Source organism: Panthera uncia (assembly GCF_023721935.1).
Source record: "Panthera uncia isolate 11264 chromosome B3 unlocalized genomic scaffold, Puncia_PCG_1.0 HiC_scaffold_1, whole genome shotgun sequence".
In the NCBI taxonomy this organism is placed as follows: domain Eukaryota; kingdom Metazoa; phylum Chordata; class Mammalia; order Carnivora; family Felidae; genus Panthera; species Panthera uncia.
This window is the reverse complement of record NW_026057582.1, coordinates 12,599,729-12,626,320: the sequence shown is the minus strand read 5'-3', so window position 1 is coordinate 12,626,320 and position 26,592 is coordinate 12,599,729. Positions and strand designations below refer to the sequence as shown.

Genomic DNA, 26,592 nt, shown 5'->3' with positions numbered 1-26,592 from the left:
TCCTCTTATAGAAACATTCACATACAATTGGTTTTCAATTTAGATTGCTTTTTTTTGGGAAGCATGAAGACACTTAATACAAAATAAAAGGGGATCTAAAAAAAAAAAAAAAGCAATCTAAATTGGAAACCAATTTATAAATGTAGTTACCTGAACTGAGAGCATACCAAATTATATATAATTTAGGAATTTTGATATATCGCAAATTAGTTCTTTTATAATTAGGCAAATCAAGATTTCAGTAATTTCTTGAATACACAAGCTTATACCAATGAGATATTAACTGGATGCTAAAATTTTTAACTCTGCGTCCCAACTTCAGGACAAAGGTTTCAGAGATATGATGCAAAATTTATGAACCTAGAGCTATTTTAAAGAAAATACATAACCATGACATATGAAACATGATCAGGCAGACTGCAATCATAAAAGGAACAGTGTGGAGGCAGGTACGTTGATAAGCACTTTGCATATATTGTCACACTTAATTTAACTCAAAGTTGTCAAGCTGTTCCATGAATGGGAAAGAGTATTTATTGACTAGCTCTATTCTGGACCTCAGGTCTGTAGGAATTCTAGGAAGTTCTAAAAGGTTTTCTTTCCTAAAAATTGGTTACTTAGGATGGGACTAAACAAATCTGTACCCTTTAATACAGGAAAAAATAGATTTTATAACAAAACTACTCAGAATGCTTCTTCTACAATCTTCATTTTGCACATACAAAGGCAAGTGAGGTTTTTAGAGGGCTTAAGGAAAACAGACTATCTTGAATCCTTGACTGTCTCCAAGGATTGTTAGTATGCTTATTTCTACTGAAGAGATAATCAACAAAGTCTTTTTTCTCTAAAACACTAGATACCATAATGTGTTCATGTATACAAAGCAAAGGAGAGAAAACAATGAACGTAAGACAACACTAGAAAGAGGGCTCTGTTGAAGAGACTGTACTCAAGTTATTAACTAGGATTCTTTTTTTTTTTTTAATTTTTTTTAATTATTTATTTATTTATTTATTTTTTTTTTTTTAACTAGGATTCTTACTGTACATTTTATAGAGATATATAAAGAAGTACAGAACATACCTTGTCATGTCCTGAATCTCCCCCTCTGACAATGTCTGGTGCCATGTATTCAATAGTTCCACAAAAGGAATATGCTCTTTCACCCTTAAACAATCAAACAAACAAAAAGGCATTTGATTTCAAACTAGTCTGACAAGTGACAAAAAAGGAAAGTTAATACTACATGTTACTGGTCAAGATAAACCACAGTAGCAAAGTAGTGGTAGAATCTGCTTGACAGACTCTCCCCCACTTCTCACCAGGACAGATCATCACCTGTATAGTCAGTCCTGGGTGAATGTCCTGTTGAAAGACTTTGATGCCTGAAATCTACCATCATCCATCCATCCACCCACCCACCCACCCACCCATCCAGCCGCCCATCCATCCATTCATCTATCTGTTCTTCTTTGCTGTATGTATGTATATTTCAATTAGTGGTTTCTTGTACGATTCTCTTTGTAAAACTTCAAATAGTCCTAGTAGGGTACCAAGAACTGTCTAATACTTTACTACTTTATTTCCAGATCAGCAACATTGAGAAAACACTGGGAAACCTTAAGGGGAAAAAAAAAAAAAAAAAAAAAAAAAAAGAGACCAAATGCTAAGAAGGGAATAGGGAGCCCAGAGATGAAAAATGATGAAAAAAATTCTTCCTACCTTATTTTTTCTAGGTTTGGCATTGTCAATCATATGCTCAGTAATGATGAGTGGAAGTGTTTTTATAAAAAGACTGTCCTTAAAGACAGTTATTTCTCTTTTGTAGGACTTTAAAAAGGTCTAGATTTGAAAACTAAATTTTTTAATGGATCAACTGTGTCATATGACTCATCCCAATGAAACAGAAGAGAGGAAATATCTAAATTATTATACAGATATATAAAATAAAAAAAAGGACTCCTCTTTAATGGGACACAATTTGTATGGCTGTACCTGAAACATTTTAAGGCACTTTGGTGCCATTAAAATATTTTAAAAAACTAAAGGAAGCTTTTCAATTTGCACTTTATTCTTCCTCTATCAGTAAGATTTTGAGATATAGGCATTCTTCTTATTTGCCAATTTCAAATGTAAAGAACATTACTCTAGCAATGTTACAGAATCAGCAGAAGTTCTCTATTTGTGTAAAGTTAAGCTCAAAGACAATACATGTAATGAATTGATATAAACACTTTGGTAACATATATTAAAACTACTTAATTGTAATTAGATGGTTTAAGATTCATTTCTTTCTTTTTTATACTACATATGCTGAAAGATTACTATTCCTGAGTATAACGAAAAGAAATAATTTACTTATGCTTAGATCTGCAGAAAATTTTTTTTGTTACCTGGCAGAATATCGTCAATAAGTAGCTAATATAAACCATATATCAAGTATCATTATCTCTCTGCTTCATCATTTCAGTACCAAATGCAAATTTTGTATCAAACTACAGAAAAATTAAAGCTAAATAAAATTGATTCCATTTAATTTACATATAAGAAGTAATGAATAATTTTAAACTTTGTTAGACATGCTTAGAAAAAATGTGTATTTAAGAAGCATTCATCTGTTCACTGACTTATTTAAAAAGAAATACTACAAAATTACTCTTAAAAAAATCCAAACTTCATAAAACCAGTGTTTTTAGTTACTACGCTATTTAATAGACAACAGCCTTTTTTTGGGTGAGCAAAAATCACTGTGTAGTTGACATAAAGAAACACGAAAATTACTGAATCATTGTATTTATCATTTGATCTCATCTAAGAAATACCTTTAAACCATTATATCCTAAATCAAGTTTAGATATCCTGAAAAAAATATAAATAATACTCCAAACTGTTTTATGAGTAAAAAGAATGAGTTTGATTTATTGCTTCTCTAGATTTTATTTAGAAAACTAGTCTTTTTAGCAAATATAAACTTTCACTGCCATTAATAGGCAGCTCCATGTCACAAACCATTTTGAAATCATGCACTTTTCCTTCTAAGTATGAGACAATGATTAAATTTTAGAGTTATGAAAATATACACTCTCTTCTTCAAAATACTAGATATTCATGAAGTTTAGTGTTCAAAGGGTATAAGGCACATAGATCTTACTGATGAATGCCAGAAAGGTCTTACTGATGAATGCCAGAAAGGTCACCCCCACTTCTCATGTTTTACTTTCTCTGGCAATGAGAACTACTCAGCTCAGCTCTTGAAGGTCTCAACAGAGAGGAAGCTCAGAACCATATTACATGCTCAAAGATATCTCATCCACCTTCTCCGTATGAGTTTTGAGCTCCCTTTAAATCACTTTAGCTTCTCTGTTTTGTGTTTATTTGTTTGGGGGTGGTGGGTAGTGGAGGGGAGTAGGCAGTATCTACATTAATAAATGATTAATAATTACCTATTTGATCGAAATTCTAGGAGACAGAAAAATTAAAGCTTAAGTTTTGGGAAGTTCCAGTTACTGAGAAACAAGAGTGAAAAGCATTAGGAAAAGCATTTCTTAAGTTTCTCTGTTATTTTAAAACACTGCCATTTTAGCCTCTTGCAGTTCTGTATCTGCTTCCTCTTCCTCTGCCCCAATGGTAGTGTTACTCCCTCTGGGTTTTAAGTTTTAGTGTGTCAGCCTTGATTTCCTGAGAGTTTATCTTCTATGTGTAAAATATCCCCAACTTACTTTTGAATTTGTATTTATCTGCTTAGGAAGATGCATGTTATCTGGAAAGTATACAGAATGCCTTTCAAATAATTCTACCAAGGAGATAAACTGATGAGGTATGACAGAGGAAGGTCTGCTGTGGGGGCAGGAAAGAATCCTAGGTAATATTTTATGAACTATGGTTTTATAAGGCTAGGATAACATAATTAAATTCTATTCATTACCATTTGTTCAAAATATCTTTACAGTACTATTTTAATATTTTAAAAAATACCCTAACCCTATTTAGGTCCACATTATTTTATAAATAATATTATTGATTAAAGTGAGCACAGAGTTAAGAGACTGTGAATGAGAATGTACTTAAATGTAAATATGGTAAAAGCAGTGTGCGTGTACCATTCTGGCAGATAAGACAGAGTGTTCTTGTGCTTAAGTGACCAGCTGATCAAGGAGGTTCCACTGTCTCTTGGAGAGAAAGATCAGATAGCACTGGACAAAAAAAAAACCAAAAAACAAAAAACCGGCTCCCTTCTAAGAAAAAATCCAAATATAAACTTAAGTGCCAAATTCTTAGGCATTTCTCAATAAACACTAGATTAAATCATTCTCAGCTTTTATTTGCCAATGTTTTATCCTGATCTTCTTTGCTTATGATAAATTTATAAATGCAAAATTACCAATGAAAAGTCTCATCCCCATCCTGTATTTTCTCCCATCCTAATTTTGTCAAATCTTACAACAAATATCTAGAAATGTTTAATTTTAATTTTTAATTTTTACTTTTTTAACGTTTATTATCAAGACACAGAGAGACACAGAGCGTGAGCAGGGGAGGGGCAGAGAGTGGAGGAGACACAGAATCCGAAGCAGGCTCCAGGCTCTGAGCCATCAGCACAGAGCCTGTTGCGGGGCTTGAACTTAGAAACTGCGAGATCATGGCCTGAGCCGAAGTTGGACGCTTAACTGACTGAGCCACCCAGGTGCCCCTAGAAATGTTTGATTTTTAAAAAGAAGTAAATATTGCATTGCTAATCATCTAAGACTGTGCTCATGAGAAAGAGAGGGGAATCCCTAGATGCAAGCCACGAAGAGGGTGCCAAAAACCAGTGAGGTAGACATATGACCTGTGCTACAGCTGCAAAGGGAAGGCCTTTAGCTTAGAAAACAAATATGCCCCTTTTGAAATCAAATCCCAAGGCTTCTGCCTCTTGTAGACTTGAGGCCTGAATTTACTCTCCCCTCCTTGGTATGAGGAAGTGAGAAAATCTGGTCCAACGTGGTAATACTCTGGAACACATGACAGAACCAGACAAATTCCCACAATCCAGCTGGCCCAGGGTTCACATAGATAAAGCCCTGGAGTCTCAAAATTATTAAATAAGTGAACTAGACTCCCCAAACCAAACAGAAGGATTACTTGAAACACTAGAACATTCTATAAAATACTAGTATATTGTAAAAGATGAAAGACATAAAGAAGGAAAATACCTATAAAATAATGTAGCGGCATAAAAAAGATGAGAAAGATATGAAAAGGAAGCAAACATTAACTATATAAATGAAAAAATGTATTAATGAACACAGGCTGATTAAACAAAGTAGACACAAATAAAGAGAGAATCTGAAAACCAGAAGATACACTTGAGAAAATATTGCAAAAGTCCCAAGCAGACTAAATAAAAATATATCCATGGGTGGCGAATTCCCATTCTTGAGTGATGGTTGTAAGTGTTTGCCTTATAAAAATTCCTTAACCTATACATTTATTTTGCTTTCATTTTTGCATATGTTTTATTTTAAAATAAAAAGATAAACTAGTCCATGAGTAGATATAGTCCATGACAGCTAAATTAACAATGAATTTGCAGTGCAAAATAAAGGCATTTTATTTGGGAAACTCTTTATCTCTCCTTCTATTCTGAATGGCAGCCTTGCTGGATAAAGAATTCTTGGCTGCATGTTTTTCCTATTTAGCACGTTGACTATGTTCTGCCACTCCCTTCTTGCCTGCCAAGTTCCTGGGGACAGATCTGCTGTGAACCTGATCTGTCTTTCCTTGTAGGTTAAGGACTTTTTTTTCCCTTGCTGTTTTCAGTATTCTTTCTTTGTCTGTGTATTTTGTGAATTTGACTTTGATATGCCTTGGCGGTGGTCAGCTTTTGTTGAATTTTAAGGGAGCTCTCTGTGCTTCTTGCATTTTGATGTCTGTGTCCTTCCCCAGATTAGGGAAGTTCTCAGCTATAACTTGTTCAAAGAAACCTTCTGCTTCTTTTTCTCTCTCTTCATTTTCTGGGATTCCTATAATATGAATGTCATTCTGTTTCAGTAAGTCACTGAGTTCCCTAATACCTTCATGATCCATCACTTTTCTTTCCCTTTTCTTTTCAGCTTCATTATTTGCCATAATTTCATCTTCTTTATCACTCATTTGCTCCTCTACTTTGTCCATCCTCGTTTTTACGGACTCCATTTGGGTTTGCATCTCACAGCAGTTTTAATTTTGGCATAACTAGATTTTAGTTCTTTTATCTCTGCAGAAAGGGATTCTCTAGTGTTTTCTATGCTTTTCTCAAGCCCAGCTAGTATGCTTATAATTGTTGTTTTAAATTCTAGTTCAGACATATTATATCTGTAGTGATTAAATCTCTGGTTGTGAGATCTACTTCCTCTTCTTTCTTTTGGGGTGAATTTCTCCATCTTGTCATTTTGTCCAGAAAAGAAAAGAAGAAAACACACACACACACACACACACACAACAAAGAAAAAAGCAAAAAAAAAAAAAAGTAAAAAAAAAAAACAAAAAACAAAAAAACACTAGGTCCTGGGTGTGTTCTGGTCTGCTGGTTAAAAGAATCTAGATCCTAAATTAAATTAAATTAAAATTAAAACCATATATAAAATATTTTTAAAACAATAAAAAATTTTAAAAGGAATTAAAAAAAAGAAATGGAAAAAATAAAGAATGAAAATAAAAAGGAAGCTAGATTTGAATTCCCCTAGTAGACTTGGTACAAGCTAGTTGTTTGTGCTGGTCCTTCTGGTGGAGGTGCCTGTCGCACTGATTCTCATGTGAACTTGCCCTAGTGTAGATGCACCTCCAAAGTGCAGGGGGGTGAGACTTGGTAGAAGTGGCTCCAGCCTCTACTATGTGGCACAGTTTTGCTCCCTGAAGGCTTCCAGTGCTGATGAGGGGGGATGAATGTGGCAGCACCCTGGTCTCTAGCCCTGGAGCTGAACATTTGCACCCCCACTCCTCAGGTCACCCTCACAGAAGAGCAATCAATATCCCTCAGCTGTCACCAGTTGCCATCAGAACCCTCTGTTCACCCGGCCTGTGTCCGAGCTTTTTCATCTCAGGTGTGCAACTGAATTTCAAAATCTAAATTTTGGGGACTTCCGCAGCACAGACCCACACTGTTCCTCTGGGTGATCATCTTGTCATGCTTTTGCAGTTTGCTGGCTGTGCAAGCAAAGTGGCTGCACAGGGGCTCAGACTTTATGGCAAAACAGAGCAAAAAGCCAGCACTCCAGCTCCCTGCCCTCAACAGGAACCCCCTGCCCCTCCCCACCCCCCACTCCTATGCCTGGAAACAGTGCAGCATGTTGGTGCCACCCTTTCTTCTTGAGACCCAGGGGACCCTCAGTACATGCTGTCATTCCTGGGACTCCACCCCACTAAGCACCTTTAAGCCACGCATGTCCCCGATGGTAGTGGACTTCTGAATGTTCCAATTTTCCACTCCCTTGCTTATAATACTTTGCGGTAGCATCCATAAGCAGGCTCCCTCCCCACCACCTTACCCACCGTTATATCTCCCCCAAGTCAACTCTCTGCACCTCCTACCTTCCAAAACGTGGTTGCTTTTCTACTTGTAGACTTGCAGTTTTTGTTCTCTCAGACCTCCAATTGATTTCTTGGGTGTTCAGAATGATTTGATAACTGTCTAGCTGTGTTTGAGGGACGAGACAAGCTCAGGATCCTCCTACTCCTCCACCATCTTAACTTCCCCATAAAGGCATTTTAAAACAAAGAGAATTTACTATTCATTAATCCTTGTTAAAAAGACCCCTAAAAGATGCAGTTCAGCAATAAACTGAACTCACAAGAAAAGAGTTAAGTTATAAGAAGCAATAGTGAACAGAGAAAACAGGTAAACATGTGAGAAAATCTAAACAAGTAGTGAATTTATAAAATGAAAATTACACAATAATGATTAATTTGGGGGAATATAATACAAGGTAGGGCTAAATACTAAGTAACAATAATACAGAAAATGAAATGGATAATTGAGGTTAAAACACTCCATGTTCTTGTAGTGGTCATGACAATTATAGACATAATTGTTAAGTCAGTATATAAGTTAATAGAACAGATATAACTTCTAGACCATTAGGGAGAAATGAAACAAAGAAATCCTAACAATCTAAATAGGAAAGGAGGAGGAGAAAGCAAAGAGAAACTGTGATAAAGAGAAACACATAGCAAGATAAGAGAAATAAGTAAAAATATATCAGTAATCATAATATACAGATTTAACTCACCAGTTAAAAGATAGAAACTCTCTGGATCAAAAACAAAATCCAGCTATATGTTATTTACAAAAGGCACACCTAAAACATAATGACAAAGAAATATTGAAAGTAAAGAGATGGAAAAAGATATATCAGACCAGCACTAGCCAACAGAAAGCTGGAGTATTTTATTAATAGCAAGAAAATAAACTTTAAGGCAAAAGGGATTATTAAAATTAGGTAGAGTCATTGAATAATAATAAAAGGAACATTTCACTAGGAAAATAATACTATCCCAAACCTGAATATACTCAACATTTGTTGAAAAGCCTTAAAAAGCAAAAATGGAGAGATGTTTAAGAAGAAATGGACAAATCCACAACCATAGTAGGCATTTTAACATATCTTTTTTATAACTAATAAACTAATCAAGCAGGAAAGTAATTAGTGAAGCTATAGAAGATTTACATGATGTTCCTGAGAATACCCCAAACTTTATATGTAATAGTTAGAGAATACACATTCTTTTCAGGCATATATGTCGTATTTATAGAAATTAACCATGTACTAGATCACGAAGCAAATCTCTAATTCTACAGAAATAAAATCATATATATTTTGTTCTCCATACAGAAAGCAATAAAATTAGAACTCATTTACAAAAAGACAACCCAAAATTCCTATATATTTGAAAACCTAAAAACCCATTTCTAAATAATTCATGGCCCAAAGGAAAAAAAAAAACCCACAATGAATATTAGACTATTTCAATAACAATAAATATCTTATATATCAGAACTGGTGAGATATATCTAAAAGTTGTTCTTAGAAATTATCTCATTAAAAATGAAAAGATTAAATATAGTGAGCTGGAGGTCTCACTCAAAAGTTTAGAAAAAGAATATGAACGCAACACTTGAAAAATAAAAGGAACAAAGGAACATCATCAAAGAAATAGAAAAAAATGAGAAGCTTGACAAAAGCTGTTTTTTGGAAGAGATTAAAACGGACAAATTTCTAGCAAACTGATCAAGAAAAAAGAGAAAAGTTATAGATCAATAAAAAGGAAACTTTACTACACGCACAACAGAGATTAAAATATAAGTGAATTCTATGAACAAATGATACCAAGGAATTTAAAAAGAAAAAAGATAACATTTTTCTATAAAAATACAACTTACCAGAGTTGACTGAAGAAGAAATTGAAAACCATATATAATTATACACATTTTTAAAAGATTAAATAAGTATTTGAAAAGCTACTCACACTCGGGGGGGGGGGGAGAAAAAAAATTACACTCTGATAGCTATACATGTGCAGTAAGAGGAAATATTAAGAGGAATAGGATTTCTATCTATATATCTGATTCTAAATTCATTTCATGATGTTGGTATATAATCTTGATACCAAAATCAGACAAATGTAATATTAGAAAATTATACGTCAACTGGAAAATAAAGTCCAAAATAAAATATTAGCAAACAAGATCCAGCAAAGTGTAAAAAAAATATAATAAAATATAGAAAGTAAAGTTTTTTCCAAGAATTGAAAGATGGCTTAACACTCAACAACATAAAGTTATTAATATAACTCACAACACTAGGTGACTAAAGAGAAAAACTATAAGAATTTCTTTATATCAATAAACAATTAGAAACTGAGAATTCATCTACTAAAACCCTAGAGTAAACACCATACTAAATTGTAAAACCCAAGACACATAGCCTTAAAGTAAACAAGCAAGAATACACATGAATAAAAGGGCAATAAAACCAAACCAAACCATCCATTCACAAACACACAGAATAAAAATAATGAGAATCACAAAGATATAAAACCATCATTACTGACAAACAGTGGTTCTGATTTTCTCTTAATATAGTCATATACTTAAAAAATCCAAGTGAATCTGTAAGTTACTGGAATATGAATTCAGCAACATTGTTTTGTACAAGATCCAACATTCCTGTAGTGCCAAAAAACCCCATATTCTTATTTTTGTAAACTGGAATAAAACTTATAAAGTTAATAGAAATGAATCTAATGATATAAGTACAAGCATTACACAGGAAGTTATAAAGTATTATTAAAAGAAATAAAAGATAATAACTGGGAAGGTAGGACTATTTATTTATGGTAATTAATCAGAAGATTCACTATCCAAAGATCACAGTTATTTCCGAATTAATTTATCAGTTTAATTCTAGAATTCACATGGAGGAACAAAAGACCAAGAATAGAGAATACAGAGAAGAGAGTGAAGGAAGGTCAGATGAAAGGAGGAGAGAATGGCAGGGTAAGAGTGAAGAAGAGAAAGATCTCACCTTTCCAGATTTAAGACTTACTATAAAATCATGGCCTTTAAGATTTTTTATTTTGACTCAGAGAGAAGCAACCAGAAGAATGAAACTGAGTAAAGAGAAACAGAACAGAAATAGACTCACAGGCATGTATAGGAACTTGGCATATGACAGAAGGTACCTTTCAAATCAGCAGGGAAAAGACTAACTGACCATTCACTGATCGTGAACTATCAACTGGATTATCTATAAAAAGAGGTAACATAATATCCCCACTTTGTTTTATATTCAGAAATTAATTCCTATTAAATTAACATTTTAATGTGCTCATTTTTAAAAGAAAATAAAAGCAAATATCTTAGTGCACTGAGATAAAAAGAGATTATGTTTTTAAAAATTCCGAGAAATCAACAACCCAATTCACACCTCAAGGAACTAGAAAAAGAAAAACTAAAAGCAGCGGGAAAATAAATAAGTACAGCACAAAGAAATGAAACAAGAATAGAAAAACAATAGAAAAAAACTAACAAAACTAAGAGATGGTTTTTTGAAAATATCAACAAGACTGACAAACTCTTAGCTACATTAAAAAAATATTCAAATAAGTAAAATCAGAAATGAAAGAGAAGACATAAGAAAATGAAAGAGAAGACATAAGAAGCTACTATTGGGGTGCCTGGGTGTCTCAGTCAGTTAAGTGTCTGACTCTTGATTTTGGTTCATGGTTGTGGGATTGAGCCCCAAATTGGGCTCTGTGATGGGCATGGAGCCTGCCTGGGGTTCTCTCTCTCTCTCCCCCTCTGCCCCTCTCCTCTGCTCATGCTCTTTCCTTCTTTCTCTCTAAAATAAAGGAGGTAAAAATTTTAAAAAAAGAAATAACTATGAACAATTATACACCAACAAATTGGATAATCTAGAATGGATAAATTCCTAGAAAGATAATTTATCAAGACTGAATCATAGAGAAATAGCAAGTTCTGAACAGAACCATGATCAGTAAGGAGATTAAATCAGCAATCAAACACCCTTCCCCCACCCACCTCCCTCCCCAAATAAGCTCAGGCTTAAAGGAAAATTCTAAAAAACATTTAAAGAATGTCCTCACTTTTTCAAAAAACCGAAGAACATACTTTTAAACTCATCAGATGAGGCCAGCATTACTCTGATACCAAAGCCAGCAAAAGATACTGCAAGAAAAGAAAACTACAGCCTTCTATTTCTGGTGAAAACTGATACAAAAATCCTAACAAAATATTAGCAAACCAAATTCAACAGCACCCTAAAAGGTTTATGTAACATGATCAAGTGAGGTTTATTCCTGGAATGCAAGGATGGTTTAAGATTTGAAAGTTAATCAATATAATACACCACATTAACAGAATGAAGAACAGAAGAACAGAATGAAGAAAAATTCAAGTGATGCGGAAACAGCATTTGAGGGGCACCTGGGTGGCTCAGTCATTAGAGCATCCAACTCTTGATTTTGGCTCAGGTCATGATCTCATGGTTTCGTGAGTTTGAGCCCTGCATCAAGGCTTCAGTGCAGAGTCTGCTTAAGATTCTCTCCCTCTCTCTGCTCCCCCCTCCCCCCGCCATTCACACTCTCTGAGTCTCTCAGGATACATAGATAAACTTAAAAAGAACACTCAGTAACAAAGTAGGAATATAAAGAAACTACCTCCATAGTAAAGACCGTATATGAAAAGCCCACAGCAAACATCCATACTCAATGGTGAAAAATGGAAATTTCCTCTAAGATCAGTAACAAAGTAAGGATGTTCCCTCTTACCACTTCTATTTCATACAGCACTGGAAGTCCGATCCAGAGCAATTAGGCAAGGAAAAGAAATAAAAGACATCCAAATTGGAAAGGAGAAAGTAAAATTATCTCTGCTTGTAGATGATATAATCTTATATGTAGAAAATACTAAAGATTACACACACACACACACACACTATTAGAATAAGTATATATAGCAAAGTTACAGGACAGAAGATCAACATACTAAAATCAGTTAATTTCTTTACACTAACAATGAACAATCTAAAAAAAAATCCCATTTAAAATAGCATCAAAAATAACAAAAATGCTTAGAAATTAATACAACCAATAAGTCAAAAGACCTGACAATTAACATTATAAAATACTGTGAAAGGAATTAAAGAAGATAGAAATAAAAAGAAAGACATCCCCTGCTTGTGGATTGGAAGACATAATATTGTGAAGATGTCCATACTACCCAGAATAATCTAAAGATTCAATGTAACTCCTATCAAAATCCCAATGGCATTTTTTTTTTGCAAAAATTAAGAAAAATCTTAAAATTCATATGGAATCTCAAGGAACCCTGAATAGCCTCAATAATCTTGAGAAAGAAAGAAAAGTTGGCAGTCTCACACTTCCTGATTTCAAAACATATTTCAAAGTTACAGTAAATAATACATCTTTGTAGTGGAATTAAGACAAATATATAGAGCAATGGAACAAAACACAGAGCCCAGAAATAAACCTTACAGTGCATATGGTCAAGACCACACGTGAACAAAGGATGGTCTCTTCAACAAATGATGCTGGGAAAACTGGAAAGCCACATGCATTCGGCCCTTACTTTGCACCAAATACGAAAGTTAACTCAAAAAAGACTAAAGACCTAAATGTAAAATCTAAAACTATAAAACTCCTAGAAGAAAAAACAAGTTTCATGACACTGGATTTGGCAACGATTTCTTGGATATGATACCAAAAGGACAAGCACAAAAGCTGACAAATGGGACAATATCAAAATTAAAAGCTTCCTTGCATCAAAGGAAAAAAAGTGAAAAGACAACCTATAGAATGGGAGAGAAAATTTTCAAATCACATATCTGGTAAGTGGTTAATATCCAGAATATATAAAGAACTACAACTAAACAACAACAAAAAGTAAATAATCTGATTTTAAAAATGCAAAGAGGGGTGCCTGGATGGCTCAGCCAGTTAACTGTCTAACTCTTGATTTTGGTTCAGGTCATGATCTCGGGGTTCATGAGTTCAAGCCTCACATCAGGCTCTGTCTGCACTGACAGTGTGGAGCCTGCTTGAGATTCTCTCTCTCTCCTCTCTCTCTGCTCCTCCTAACTCCCCCCTCCTCTCAAAATAAATAAAGAAAGAAAATAGGCAAAGAATTTCAGCATTCTTCCAAAGATGATATACAAATGGTCGAAAAGCATACGAAAAGATGCTCAACATCACTCATTGCATCATTAATGCAAATAAAAACTACAATGAACTATCACTTCATGCTCATTAGGAGGGCTGCTATCAGAAAAGCAGAAATAATAAATACAGATGAGAATGTGGAGAAACTGGAACCCTTGCACACTGGTGGCAGGAATGTAAAATGGTGCAGCCGCTATGGGACACATTATGGACATTCCTCAAAAAGTTAAAAATAAAATTATCGTGAGGGAAAATAAATAAAATGTTATAATCATATGATCCACCAGTCCTACTTCTGGAATATATATCTAAAATAACTGGAAGCATAATCTCAAAGAGATATTTGTATACCTATGTTCACTGCAGCATTGTTTACAATAGCCAATAAGTGCAAGCAACCCAAATGTCCCTTAGTAGATGAATGCATAAACAAAGTATGATATATACATATATTATAATATTATTTAGCCTTAAAAAAGAAGGAAACCCCAGGATGCCTGGGTGGCTCAGGCAGTTAAAGCATCTGACTTCGGCTCAGGTCATGATCTCGCCATTCCCAAGTTTGAGCCCCGTGTCAGGCTCTGTGCTGACAGCTCAGAGCCTGGAGCTTGCTTCGGATTCTGTGTCTCTCTCTCTCTCTCTCTCTCTCTCTCTCTCTCTCTGTCTCTCCCCCGCTCACACTCTGTCTCTCTCTCTCTCTCAAAAATAAAATAAACATTAAAAAAAAAAAAAAGGAAATCCTGTCACTTGCTACAACGTGAATGAACCTTGAGGACATTATGTTAACTGAAGTAAACCAGTCACAAAAAAGATAAACGCTGTAAGATTCTACTTATACTAGGTATCTAAAGTAGTCAAACTCATAGATACAGTGTAGAATATTGGTTTTCAGGGGCTAGGAAGGGGAAAAAATGGGGAGTTATTGTTCAATGGGTGTAGTGTTTAGTTTTGCAAGATAAAAAAAAATTCTACAGACCTGTTACACAACAACGTGAATATAGTTAGTACTACTGATCTACACTTAAAATTAGTTAAGATGATGGGGCGCCTAGGTGGCTCAGTCAGTTAAGCATCTGACTCTTGATCTTGGCTCAGGTCATGATCTCTCGGTTCACGGGATCGAGCCCTGCATCAGGCTCTGTATTGACAGCACGGAGCCAGCTTGGGATTCCCTCTCTCTCTCCACCTCACTCTGCCCCTCCCCAACTCATGCTCACTCTCTCTCTCTCTCAAAATAAATACACATTTTAAAAATAGTGAAGATTATAATTTTTATGTGTATTTTCTAAAATTAAAAATTTTACATAATCAAATATAAATATTAAATGATTACAGTAAATTTGATTTTATTAAAATGTCAAATCTGATGATGGCAAAAATATCATTCAAAACAAGTGAAAGACTTGGAAAAGAAACAATACGTATAATTACAAATGACAGGTATCTAGAATATTTAAAGAACTGCAGCAAACCAATAATATCAGAAAAAAAACTTCAATACTGTGATAAACACAGAAAGCTAAATGAATCTCAGTAGGATAATGGGTAAGTAAACTGGATAATTCACATCAAAGAATATTATACAGAGGGTAAACTGAATGAAATAGATTCATACTGATCAACTTGGATACATTTCAAAAATAAGTCAAATAAAACAATTTGCATATGGTATGTCATTTATGTCCATTTTAGGAACATGAGCTAAAGTGTATATAGTTTCTGGATATACACATCTGAAGTAGGGGCACTAAAACAGGATTAAATTCAATCCACCATCTGCCTTTTGCCTGCACTTGTTAAGCAAAATGTGGTTGGAGTAAAACATAGAATCAGGTTGACCAATTTCACTTTAAATTCACGACTGTGAACCTCGAGCAGGCCTTTAACGCTGCCCAGCAAACGTACTCATTTCCTAATCCATTCATTCTCCCACGGACATGACTGTTTATTTTGTATCTTCTCCTCTCTCCTCAAACTCCAGTGTCTCCTTCTTTTCCCTCCTCACTTTCAGTGAGAACACAGAAGCAATCAGAAAAGACCCTCTATGAGCTCCCACTACCACGTCTTGACAGCCACCTGCTTTTGTGCCCAGGAACTCACCCTTCTCTGTTCCTAAGGATGAACTGACTAAGCCACTAGCTAAGAACTACATCCCCATTTGTGCACTGAGTTTATCCCTCCCAAGGTCCAGCATCTCCCCTCCATCTCTTATTATTATATCGACCCCCACTTCCTTTACAGGAATGTGTCAACCAGCATATGACGTCTGTCATTTCTCCCGCCTTATAATAAAGAGACCTCTTTTGACCCCGCTTCATCCTCTGCTGCTCTCTCCACACGATTTCACTATTCCTTTTTACAGAAAACCCCAAGGTTGCCTTTATTGGTAGAGGACAATATGTCTATTCCCATTCTCTCTCTCTTGAGGTTTAAATTGAGCCAATGATCAATCTCCTGTCCTCACCTTACTTGAGTAAACAACAGTATTTGACATAGTTGATTTTGTTCGTCCTTGAAACATTTCTTCACGTGGTTTCTAAGATAACACACTCGCCTGTTTTCTTCCCAACTTTCCAGTTTCCTTTGCTGGTGCCTCTTCCTCTCTTTACTCTCCATGTTGGAGTAGCCAGGGCTCAGAGTTTAGTCCCTTTTTCTTTTCTATCTGTACTTACCCTGCTGATATTCTCCTCAATTTTCATGATTTTAAATATACTGGCAAATTCCAAATCTGTATCTCTAGATGGGACTTCTCCCCCACACTCCAGACTCCTATGTCCTATTGCCTCCTGGACATCTCTGCAAGTCTAATAGTCATCTCAAAACTCAAGCTGCTCAAATGAACTCCTCCACTTACCCCAAATCTTCTTTCCATCTTAAGTCCACTAGTTGATGGCGACCTCATCCTTCCAGACTCTCTAACGAAAAAACTTAGGGCTCCCCTGATTCCTCTTGCTCTCTCACACCCCACACCCATCAAGAACTTTCATCATCTCTAATGTCAAAATATATCTAAACTCTCACTACTTATTACAACCTACTCTGCTAGCCCATGGTCTAAACTAGCCATTACCATCTCTTGCTGGGATTAATGCAAAAGCTTACTAACTGGTCTCCATGTCTCTAGACTTGTCCCACTATTAGAATAGCATGCTTGGCAAATCGAATTACTCTTCTAAAATAAGTCAGATCCTCTCCCTCCCCTACTCGAATCTCTCCAATGGCCCCCACTTCACTAAAAGAAGCCATAGTCCTTACAACAGTCTTCGATGCCCTACATGACCTGTACAATCCTCCCTCTGTATGACTGCCTGCACACCCCGACTTTCTGCTACTCTAACCGTCCGTCATTTTATACACTTACACTGCACTCCTCTCTGTTCCACAAACAGCCCAGACATATTCCCACCTGGGATCTTTCACGCTGGCTGATCCCTCTACCTAGAAATGTCTTTCCTAAGATACGGACATGGCTCACACTCTCACTCTCTTTGTGTCTCTACTCAACTGTCACTTTCTCAGCAAGGCCATTCCTGATTACCTGATTTAAAAGTACAACCTTTCTCACCCTGATACCCCCATCCCTCTTTCCTAGTGTACTTGTCTCCTTGTAACTTACCACTATCTACCATATTCCATACATGTTTTTACTCATTTTCCTGTTACTGGCTGCCCCCCTGTCTAGAGGAAAGATTTCTGTCCATTTTGTTCATTGCTAGATTTCAACACTAGACAGAACTCTGCCTGGATCACAGTAGACATTCAACTGATATTTGCTGAGTGGAAAAAAATACAAAATGTTTATAAGTGCATATGTAAATAGTGGGTGCACAGATTCTGTTGTATAACTTTTTTATATTTTTATTAGTTAAATATTGCACAATGTAAAAAATTAAAAAAGATATTTAAAAGATATAAACATTTATTCATCCCATTTATTCAGGGTTGATTAGTATTTCAGAATATTTTTTGCTAAATTCCCCTTAAGGGCTTGAAAATCCCTGACACTCAACATGGTTTTAAATAATTTTCCCTTTATTATGGTCTATTTTCAGATTAATGCATCCTATGTTAATATAGAATAATGTGACTGCTAAATATAATTTTCACGTAAATAAAAATTATATATATTTACCCTGATTTGAACAATGGAACACATGATAGAAGTTTCTGTGAAAAGAATCTCCACTCAAAAGTTGTCCCTGCTTGTTCTGTGATGCCATTTACATTAAACCTGCCCACTGAACTTATACATTGAACCTGCCTTACTTTCATTTTTTAAATTAAAAAAAATATTTTTTAGAGAGAGAGAGAGAGCGAGTGAGCTGGGGAGAGAGAAAAAATCTTTTTTTTTTTTTTTAAATTTTTTTTTTCAACGTTTTTTTAAATTTATTTTTGGGACAGAGAGAGACAGAGCATGAACGGGGGAGGGGCAGAGAGAGAGGGAGACACAGAATCGGAAACAGGCTCCAGGCTCCGAGCCATCGGCCCAGAGCCTGACGCGGGGCTCGAACTCACGGACCGCGAGATCGTGACCTGGCTGAAGTCGGAGGCTTAACCGACTGCGCCACCCAGGCGCCCCGAGAGAAAAAATCTTAAGCAGGCTCCACGCTCAGCCCAGAGCTAGACACGGAGCTCTATTCCACAATCCTGGGATCATGACCTGCGCCAAAATTAACAGTTGGACCCTTAACCGACTGAGCCACCCAAGTGCCCCAAACCTGCTGTAAAATAAATAGTATAACGATAAGTCTTAGCAGAGCCAATAATTTTTTAAAATTTTTTAATATTTATTTTTGAGAGAGAGACAGAGCGTGAGCAGGAGGAGGGATGGCGCAGAGAGAGAGGGAGGCACAGAATCGGAAGCAGCAGAGCCAATAATTTCTACTGTAAGAAAAGTTATAAAGGAATCTGTGCGGCAGACATCTGAGGGCAAAGCCCTATCCGTCTCCCTTCCCCTGACAAATACCTGACAGAAAAACATTGCAAAAACAATGGCTGAAACTAACGTGCTAGCATCTGTAAATTGCATAATACTGTTTGAGTAGAAGAAAAACTGGGGCAACAGAAAAATGCTCTGACTGGTTTCTAGGCCTCCTGTTTTCCCAACACTTCCATCTCAGTGTTGACCCTAAAATAACTAAAATTATCCTAAAGTCACTCATCTTGGCAAGTGACTGACAAGACTTGCTTACAGAGACTTACTTAATACGTTCTTCAGGAGCACATGCCAATGCAAAGAATCGTGAACATATGTCACTACAAATTAGGCAGGAGGGGGACAGAAGTAACTAGAAAGCTGCCTTAGAGAGGAGGGTTATCTGATTCCTAATGCAAACATGCTCTTTATGGGTCCTGAACCTCCCCAGGCATCTTGTGATATATATGTCACAATAGCAGAATGCTGCAAATGACATTATTAACCAGGCGTTCATTAAAGATGTACTTTAAAACTTTCTTACAAATCAGAAAAGGGAGAATAATTAAGATTCTCATCTGTCTATTTTAATTTTGCTCACAGTAATCTAAACTTTGAACAGTATGTCCTACAAGTAGAAACTGATATTTATTTACTGCTTCACACATTAGAACATACTTTCATAAGCACCAACTCATTTTGTCCATATTATGATCCTATCAATTAGATATGACAGCTATTATTTTACAGATGAAGAAACTAAGACTGAGAGGGGTTAATGACTAAGTGGCTTGCCCAGAGTCACACAGCCACAAAGTGGAGAACTGAAAAAGATCCTCTTACTTTAATACATGTTCCATCCAGTATATAAGCCTTTATATGTTCAAAAAATTAATTAATGAATAACATCATTTTATAAGCGAAGGTACATTTTTCTATTTTCTGTAAAGAGAAAATGGTGATTAATCCATAGGCCTGTCCCTTTAAAGTATATTATAGTTTGGCAGTATGTTATAGTTTAGCTACTTCTATTTTAAATGTTGGGGTCATTATTTTTCTGCTACTTTTATTTAGCTACCTGTAGGTTCATGTTAATAACCTATTGTGATATTTGTAAATGTTCAATGTGAAATTATGAAAACATAGAATGCATGCACTATTTAAGTATAGGGTAACTAGGGGCGCTTAGGTGGCTCAGTCTGTTAAGTGTCTAACTTTGGCTGAGGTCATGATCTCATGGTTTGTGGGTTTGAGCCCCATGTCGGGCTCTGTGCTAAAAGATCAGAGCCTGGAGAATGCTTCAGATTCTGTGTCCCTACTCTCTCTCTACCCCTCCCCCACTTGTGCTCTGTCTCTCTCTTTCTCTCTCTCTCTCAAAAATAAATAAACATCAAAAAAATTTTAAGTATAAGGTAACTAATAATACATTAATGTATCATTTTGACATTGTTTACAAAGAGGTAAAAACAAACCCCTTTTAAAAATAATGTTTAAAAAAAATGTTTTAATGTTTATTTTTGAGAGAGAAAGACAGACAGACAGAGTGCTAGTAGGGGAGGAGCAAAGAGAGACGGAGACACAGAATCTGAAGCAGGTTCCAGGCTTTGAGCTATCAGCACAGAACCCAATGTGGTGCTTGAACCCACAAGTGGTGAGATCATGACCTGAGCTGAAGTCGGGCACTCAACCAACTGAGCCACCTAGGCGCCCCCCTAAACAAATGTTTTTGAAATCTTCAATGTTAGAATCATATATCCGATACCTAGCAAATGTCTGACTTACATTAGGAACTCAACAAATGTTTACCGAATTGTACTCTCAAGAAATCCTCTGAAGGACATAGGCTAGCATACAGGTATTTAGAAATGTCTTCTTTTATTCTTAGAGTCTCAAGGGATTTATCAAATTCTATGATTGAGAAAAGAACATATCAAAAGTATCAAACTTGTAAAGTATTCATTATCATATAAAAGACTTTAAAGATTTCTAAAATAAATCAATTTTATCCTGTTTACAATCTAGTTTAGCAAACTGTAATCTAGAAATAATTAATCATATGAATATTTGACAAATACCTCTCAATAGAGGCTCATCAGGGCAAAGAATTTGTTATGTTCCCCACTATATTTCCAGGGTCTAGTACAATACCTGACATACTGTACTCCATATTTGCTCAATTGTTAAATTAACGAATACACAGAGACAAGAATATTACGCCATGAACAGAAACTTTAAAGATTATTTTAAAAGTACACATTTTTTATACTAAGTAAACTCCTAAAAATTAAAAAAGAAGTACATTTCCCAGACCAAATGAGGGCAGAATTTATAACACAAAATTGCAACATGCTGAAGGAGAAGCAGATTTGGGTGGGGGGAAGACAAGCTCGGTTTTGGAAATGTTGAGCTTGAGGAGCTACAAAAGTGTCAAGTGGAAATACGGTAGAAGCATGTTAGGGTCTGGAGCCCAAAAGAGAGGTCAGAGTTGCCATACATATTTAAGAACCACCAGCCTAAAGGGAGAGAGTAAGGCATAGAGAGAGAAGAGCACTTAGTATTTAACTGTGAGGAACACTTGGGTAGAAGAGGAAAAGCCTGCAAAAGATAGTGAGAGAGATAAGGAAAGCCAGGGGACCGTGGTGTCACAGGAGTCAAAGTAAGAGGCAATTTCTAGTTCAACATTACTAGGTAGTCAAGTTAAGAAGAGGACTAAAAAGTATCTAAAACTGAGGTCAATAGTGACCTTGACAAGAAGACTTACAGTCAGTTGGTAGGTGTGCAAGCCAAACCAGAGTAGACTAAGGAGTGAGTGAGATGTGGGTAAGTAAGGAGTGTGTAGACAAATACTGACAGAGGAGAACAAGAACACAAGAGATGGCAGGGAATATGTAATTCTGAGATTCTTTTTATCTACTAGTCAGTCCGTCCGTCCGTCCGTCCATCCATCCATCCATCCATCCATTCTCCATCTTTAAAAGTTTAAGACAGGAGAGACTAAGCATGCTTAAATGGTAACAAAAGGGTCCAAGAGGAAGAGGTAAAAAAGGAGAGAGGTTAGTTAGAGCTAGAGCCATACAATCTTTCCCTAGGCACTGGAAACCTAGGAGGATACTCCTTAAACTAGAGTTTAAACTAAAAACCAAGGAGGTAGAATAGGGATAAACAAAAAAGAAACTCACTCCAAGAAAGATACTTCAATATAAGTGATTCAGCGTGACATGTGAAACCAAAAAGGAATGCTAGCTAATCAAAACAGAAATTGTTTGGTGGAAATATTTTTAAGGTGGAAGGAGTCTAGGCAGGGAAATTGGCTGAATAAGTGGTGGGTGGAATTAGGGAAGCAAAGGACCACGAGATCCCGTTGTAGGGGTCTCAGAGAAGGGTAGTTCCCATGCCAGCCATGAGAGCTAAACCTGAAGTCTAGTGTGATGGTATGTCCTCTACAGAAAGAGGAAGAATGAGCTGGTAGTCTGAGGGGAAGAGATGAAACTAGAAAGCTTAATTATACAGACACTATCACGTAACTATAATTAAACGCAGGTAGGTCGTATTCAGTGAAAAATAAGAAAATTTGTACAGTATTTCTCCACTTCAGATAGAATCCCAGTATTTCATTTTTGCACCTAAACAACTACGTGCTCAAAACTTATGGCAGCCAATGAGAGCCTCCCTTGTGGAGGAGCGGCTGACATGACTCGCAGGACACACAAATCTCTCTTGTGAGGAGGGACCTGGCTGGTTCGGTCACACAGTCTTTCTGATTAATTTGTATCTCTGTATTAAAACTCAACAACTCTGATCCATATTTGACTTTTGTTTATTTTGTTTTAGTTTCTGACATTTTGCCGTTGCCCAGGGCCAAAGTCTGCCAAACATTCAGCCACATGTACCTGTAAATACAGGGGTCACTAAGTGATTCTTTTCATTGGTGTCTTACCAGAACCTAGCCCAATGTCTCCATGGAGAAGGCCCTCAACAAATACTTTGATAGAGGGAAGGAGCAAATGTGTGAATGGTCCCATAGAGAGAGATGATGGTCACCAAATCTCCCTGCGAAGGGGTCCTTTACAAACCAAGGGCCCTTTCGCTGTCTGTTGAAGCCCACAGACCACTTCTCAGAATAGTGTTTTTAAATGCACAGTATGACAGAGGAAACTAATCATACTGCAATACAGACAAAAGAAACGAATTACGGTGAAATATACTGAAATCAAAATAGAAAGAGAAGTTGTGACATCATCACAAACATGGTTCCGGGGCACGCGCTGGGCCTGTCAAGTCCCAGACATCTCTGTAGAAAGATCTGGCCGGGCTACTTCACTAGCAACACCACCTACTGATAGCATCTGCAGGTTTTGTTTTCAGTTTCTCAGAGAGGAATTCTCCAAACTCCTGTCTGGGAAGACGTGTTCTCAGGACAAAGTGGCAGAAAGAGGCCGTGGGAGCTCCATGGTTCGCTGTGTCATTTTTCACCCCACCCAGTAGTTTCCTTGTTGTGGCCTCACCTTCAGCCCCTCGTCCTGAATCCAGTCTTTCTACTTAACCCTTTCAGTCTTCCTGGAAGGTAAGGGAAGCATGGCTGCCTGGGTGAATAGGGGAGACAGAGACCTGGAGGCTACCTGTTTCTTATACAGACTTCCAAACAACCCTCCTATGTCCCATGGCACCTGTGTTCCTACTCTGAGGGAGTCCTGAACCTTTCTGGGGGCCAGAAGTGCAAATTAGTTTGCCTTGGGGCTTCTCACGTTGCTAGCTTAGGATTCAACTGTGATCAGGGATGCTTAAATTGGCTACAAGTAGTATTCCTGCTGTCTTCCAAAATTTGGTTGCTATATTCTTTCATCTTTTCTGAGTACATACCTATTTTACTCCTTTACTTTTATTTATGGGGTTTAATGAGGAAGCAACAGTAAATGTATTTAATCTGTCACATTTTACTGACATTGCCACTAACAGTTTTACAAAGGAGAAAAAGTCTTAAAAATCAAACTTTGAAGTAAATTCTTCAAAAATTCATCTATTTTATAACAATGATTGTCCCATCAAAGATAATCAGTATAATTATAACCGTAACTTCATGAAGGCATCTTATTCACCACTGTATTATCCAGTACCTAGCATAGTAGAGGTGGGCAATACTTAATAAGCGAACTGAATGAATACAGATATGATAAAAAGTTGAGATCTTTAGTTTTTATGATTTCAGCACTTATCAAATTCACTTAGGACTACATGGGCAATACTCCAAAAAGCAAATGTTTAGAAATAGATACGCCTAATTTGGAATTCAAGACCAATGTGTTTTACAACCACAAAGTTCTTCACTACAAAAATTCCACTGTGATTCTGTATTCTAACTAATAATTTCTTAGATAAAAATGAATTGGCATTCAAATTCATCTAGTTATCTTGCATAACCAGTAGCGTAAAAATACAATTTTTTTTTTACAGCTGCTACATGAGGAGTATTTAACTAGAACTAGATGTACAGTTTTAAATGTCATTAAATGCACCTGTAATAATAAAGAAATTCTACTGAAAGTGCAAGGTCCTCCATATTCAAAATCTGCACGTTAGCTATCAAATTTTAGTTTAGCTATCACAAATTACTTCAATAATTTTAGATTGTTGAAGAAGTAGGTCTAGTAGATCCTTGCCATTTTTGTCAAGTGAATTCGAAGGGCCATCACGACATGTCCTACTTTGTAAATATAATGTAAACTGTATGTCCTTTGTTTTGTAATGGTCCACCGGTTATCACCTAAGCCATAATTCTCCTAAAGGGCCCAAAGGATTATTCAAAATTTTCAGTCATATTTTATAGGGAAAGTTAAATGCATAGTTTTGATTTGTTTTAGACTGGGGAATTCTGATATAGTCATTAAATGTTTACTGCAATTCTAGCAAGATGGTTCCATGTTCCATGGTAATTTAAGCTAAAACTCTTTACAGTCATTCAGGTCAAGATGTTCCTCTAGGCAAACTGCCCAAAAAATCCATAATCCGTATGGTACTATCCTGATAAATGCTTCTTCTACAGCTCATTTTTTATCATTGTGTACATTCCATTGTTACTAACTTCAAATTAAAATATAATACTCACTTCTTCAGCCACAAACTCCTTACTCAGACCAAAATCTGTCAGCACCACGTGGCCATTAGAATCAAGTAGAATGTTCTCAAGCTTAATGTCACGGTATATAATCCCCAACTGTAAAAACAAACAAATATGCATTTTAAAATAACAGTTTCCAAAAAATAAATTAGGAAAGTCTTTGTCTACCTTAAAAACAAACCAAAAAAAGGATTCTCCTGCTCAGGATGCACTAATGGCTCTTAGTGACTGGCCATGGCAAATGTGAATTCCTCTATCTCAGGGCTCATCTGCTGGGCTCGCTGGACCTCTCCTACCTCCTAACTCTTCTTTCTTTGTGTAACGAAGGTCCATCTTTGTTGGACCAGCTTCTGTGGGGTCTTTCTGTTGACTATTGCTTCCTCCTATCTTCTTAATTATCTAATCCTCACTGTACATGATCTTCTTCAGGTACTTTTAGCCAATTCGTGTCCATCACTTGCTAATGGATTCGGAGGCTTTCCTGACTAACCAGATTCCACACTGGTCATGTCTTTCTTTTTCTTCTTACAGCACCTACACATATATTGTACTTATCTAAAAATAACTGATATTTTCTAGGCGTTTCCTCCTTGTCTTGATATAACCATACTCTAACTCTGTTCTTCACATTTATCTAGTATCTTGCAAAGCATCAACTAGATAATTAATAAAGGCTTGTTGGATAATAGGCTTCTAAATAAGCAACATAAGTCAATTAGATAACATTTATATATCCCTCCATTTTGTTTTGCATGTGTTACAGTAAAACACTTCAGCTATTTCTTCAGCTAAATAAATCTACACAAGTCATATAAGTTCTTGATATATGTGCATTGCACATTTCATGTTATGTCGGCCTAAATTAAATGTTTTTAAACTTAGAAACCCTGCTTTCTACAACATTAAGTATATGAAAAAGCAGATTCGTACTAATTTCTTAAAATTGAAACAAAAAATTACAGAAGGAAACATGCTAGGCAATTTTCCTCCTGGAACTTCAGTGTTCTACACGAAAGAGAGGATAATATCTGCAGTCCGAGCAGACATTTGACTCAAAGCTTCATGAACATCTAACAGCCAGTGTGACTTTTTTTTCTTTGAAACAAACTCTTTGAAAACAATTTTAGAAATAAATTATTTACTATCTGCTTCACCTCATTACTTCCAAGGAAACTCTCATTTTTGTCTCTTCTCAGGAAACTCAATGTTAGCAGCTGTGTCAAGGTTAATATTCCTGGCTTCCTGTTGTATCTCTTTGTATTTATCTTTTTAGGGTAGTAAGATTAAGAGAAACTTAGCTGAGATCTGATTTGCTACATTACTTTCACTCTACATCAATTACACGTATATCCAGTATTCATCAGGTTTTCTACTTCTGATTACCCTGTTTTAATAATAACAGGTGTTCATGGATTTTTTTCTTTAATAAACAGAATTAACAGAATTAAAGATTTCACACAAATTAAAAACTGAATTTAGTAGCTTACCCATTGGAGCTTTGTATTTGTTTTGCTTGTTTCTACTCTGGTTATTTATGGTGATTTCCACCATCGTTTTTATATTATAAAAACTTACACCTAACCATAAAACTCCAAGATCTTTTCAACCCATTCCTGGGCCCAATTTGGTTCATATATGAAGATGTCCTAACTGCTTTATATCCCAGGGATACTCAACCAGCAAAAGCTGGCCACTCCAGGACAACTCCACCCAAAGGAATGTCTGTCAGCTCCCTTCCTGCTCCTCTGTCCCTTTGGTCCACGCACTGCAGCCCCACCCCCATGCCCACCAGGGCCTTTTCTCTTTCCCTCCTGTTCTTATACATTTTCATCCACTCTCCGTAAGA

General features: G+C 36.2%; 1 protein-coding gene across 5 annotated transcripts in view; it reads right to left on the bottom strand.

Annotated features, from left to right (window-relative positions):
* Positions 1-26,592, bottom strand: part of RPS6KA5 (ribosomal protein S6 kinase A5) — a 177,396-nt gene that overhangs the window by 49,575 nt on the left and 101,229 nt on the right. For 3 of the 5 annotated variants that reach the window (XM_049612320.1, XM_049612322.1, XM_049612321.1), the window contains exons 5-6: positions 24,735-24,842; positions 1,084-1,167 (exon numbers count right to left, since the gene is read on the bottom strand). In XM_049612320.1, coding sequence (XP_049468277.1) covers positions 1,084-1,167; positions 24,735-24,842 — 192 coding nt within the window. Of the gene's footprint in view, positions 1-1,083; positions 1,168-8,246; positions 8,316-24,734; positions 24,843-26,592 lie in introns of those variants that run through there. The other 2 variants (XM_049612324.1, XM_049612325.1) reach the window with 2 other exon arrangements.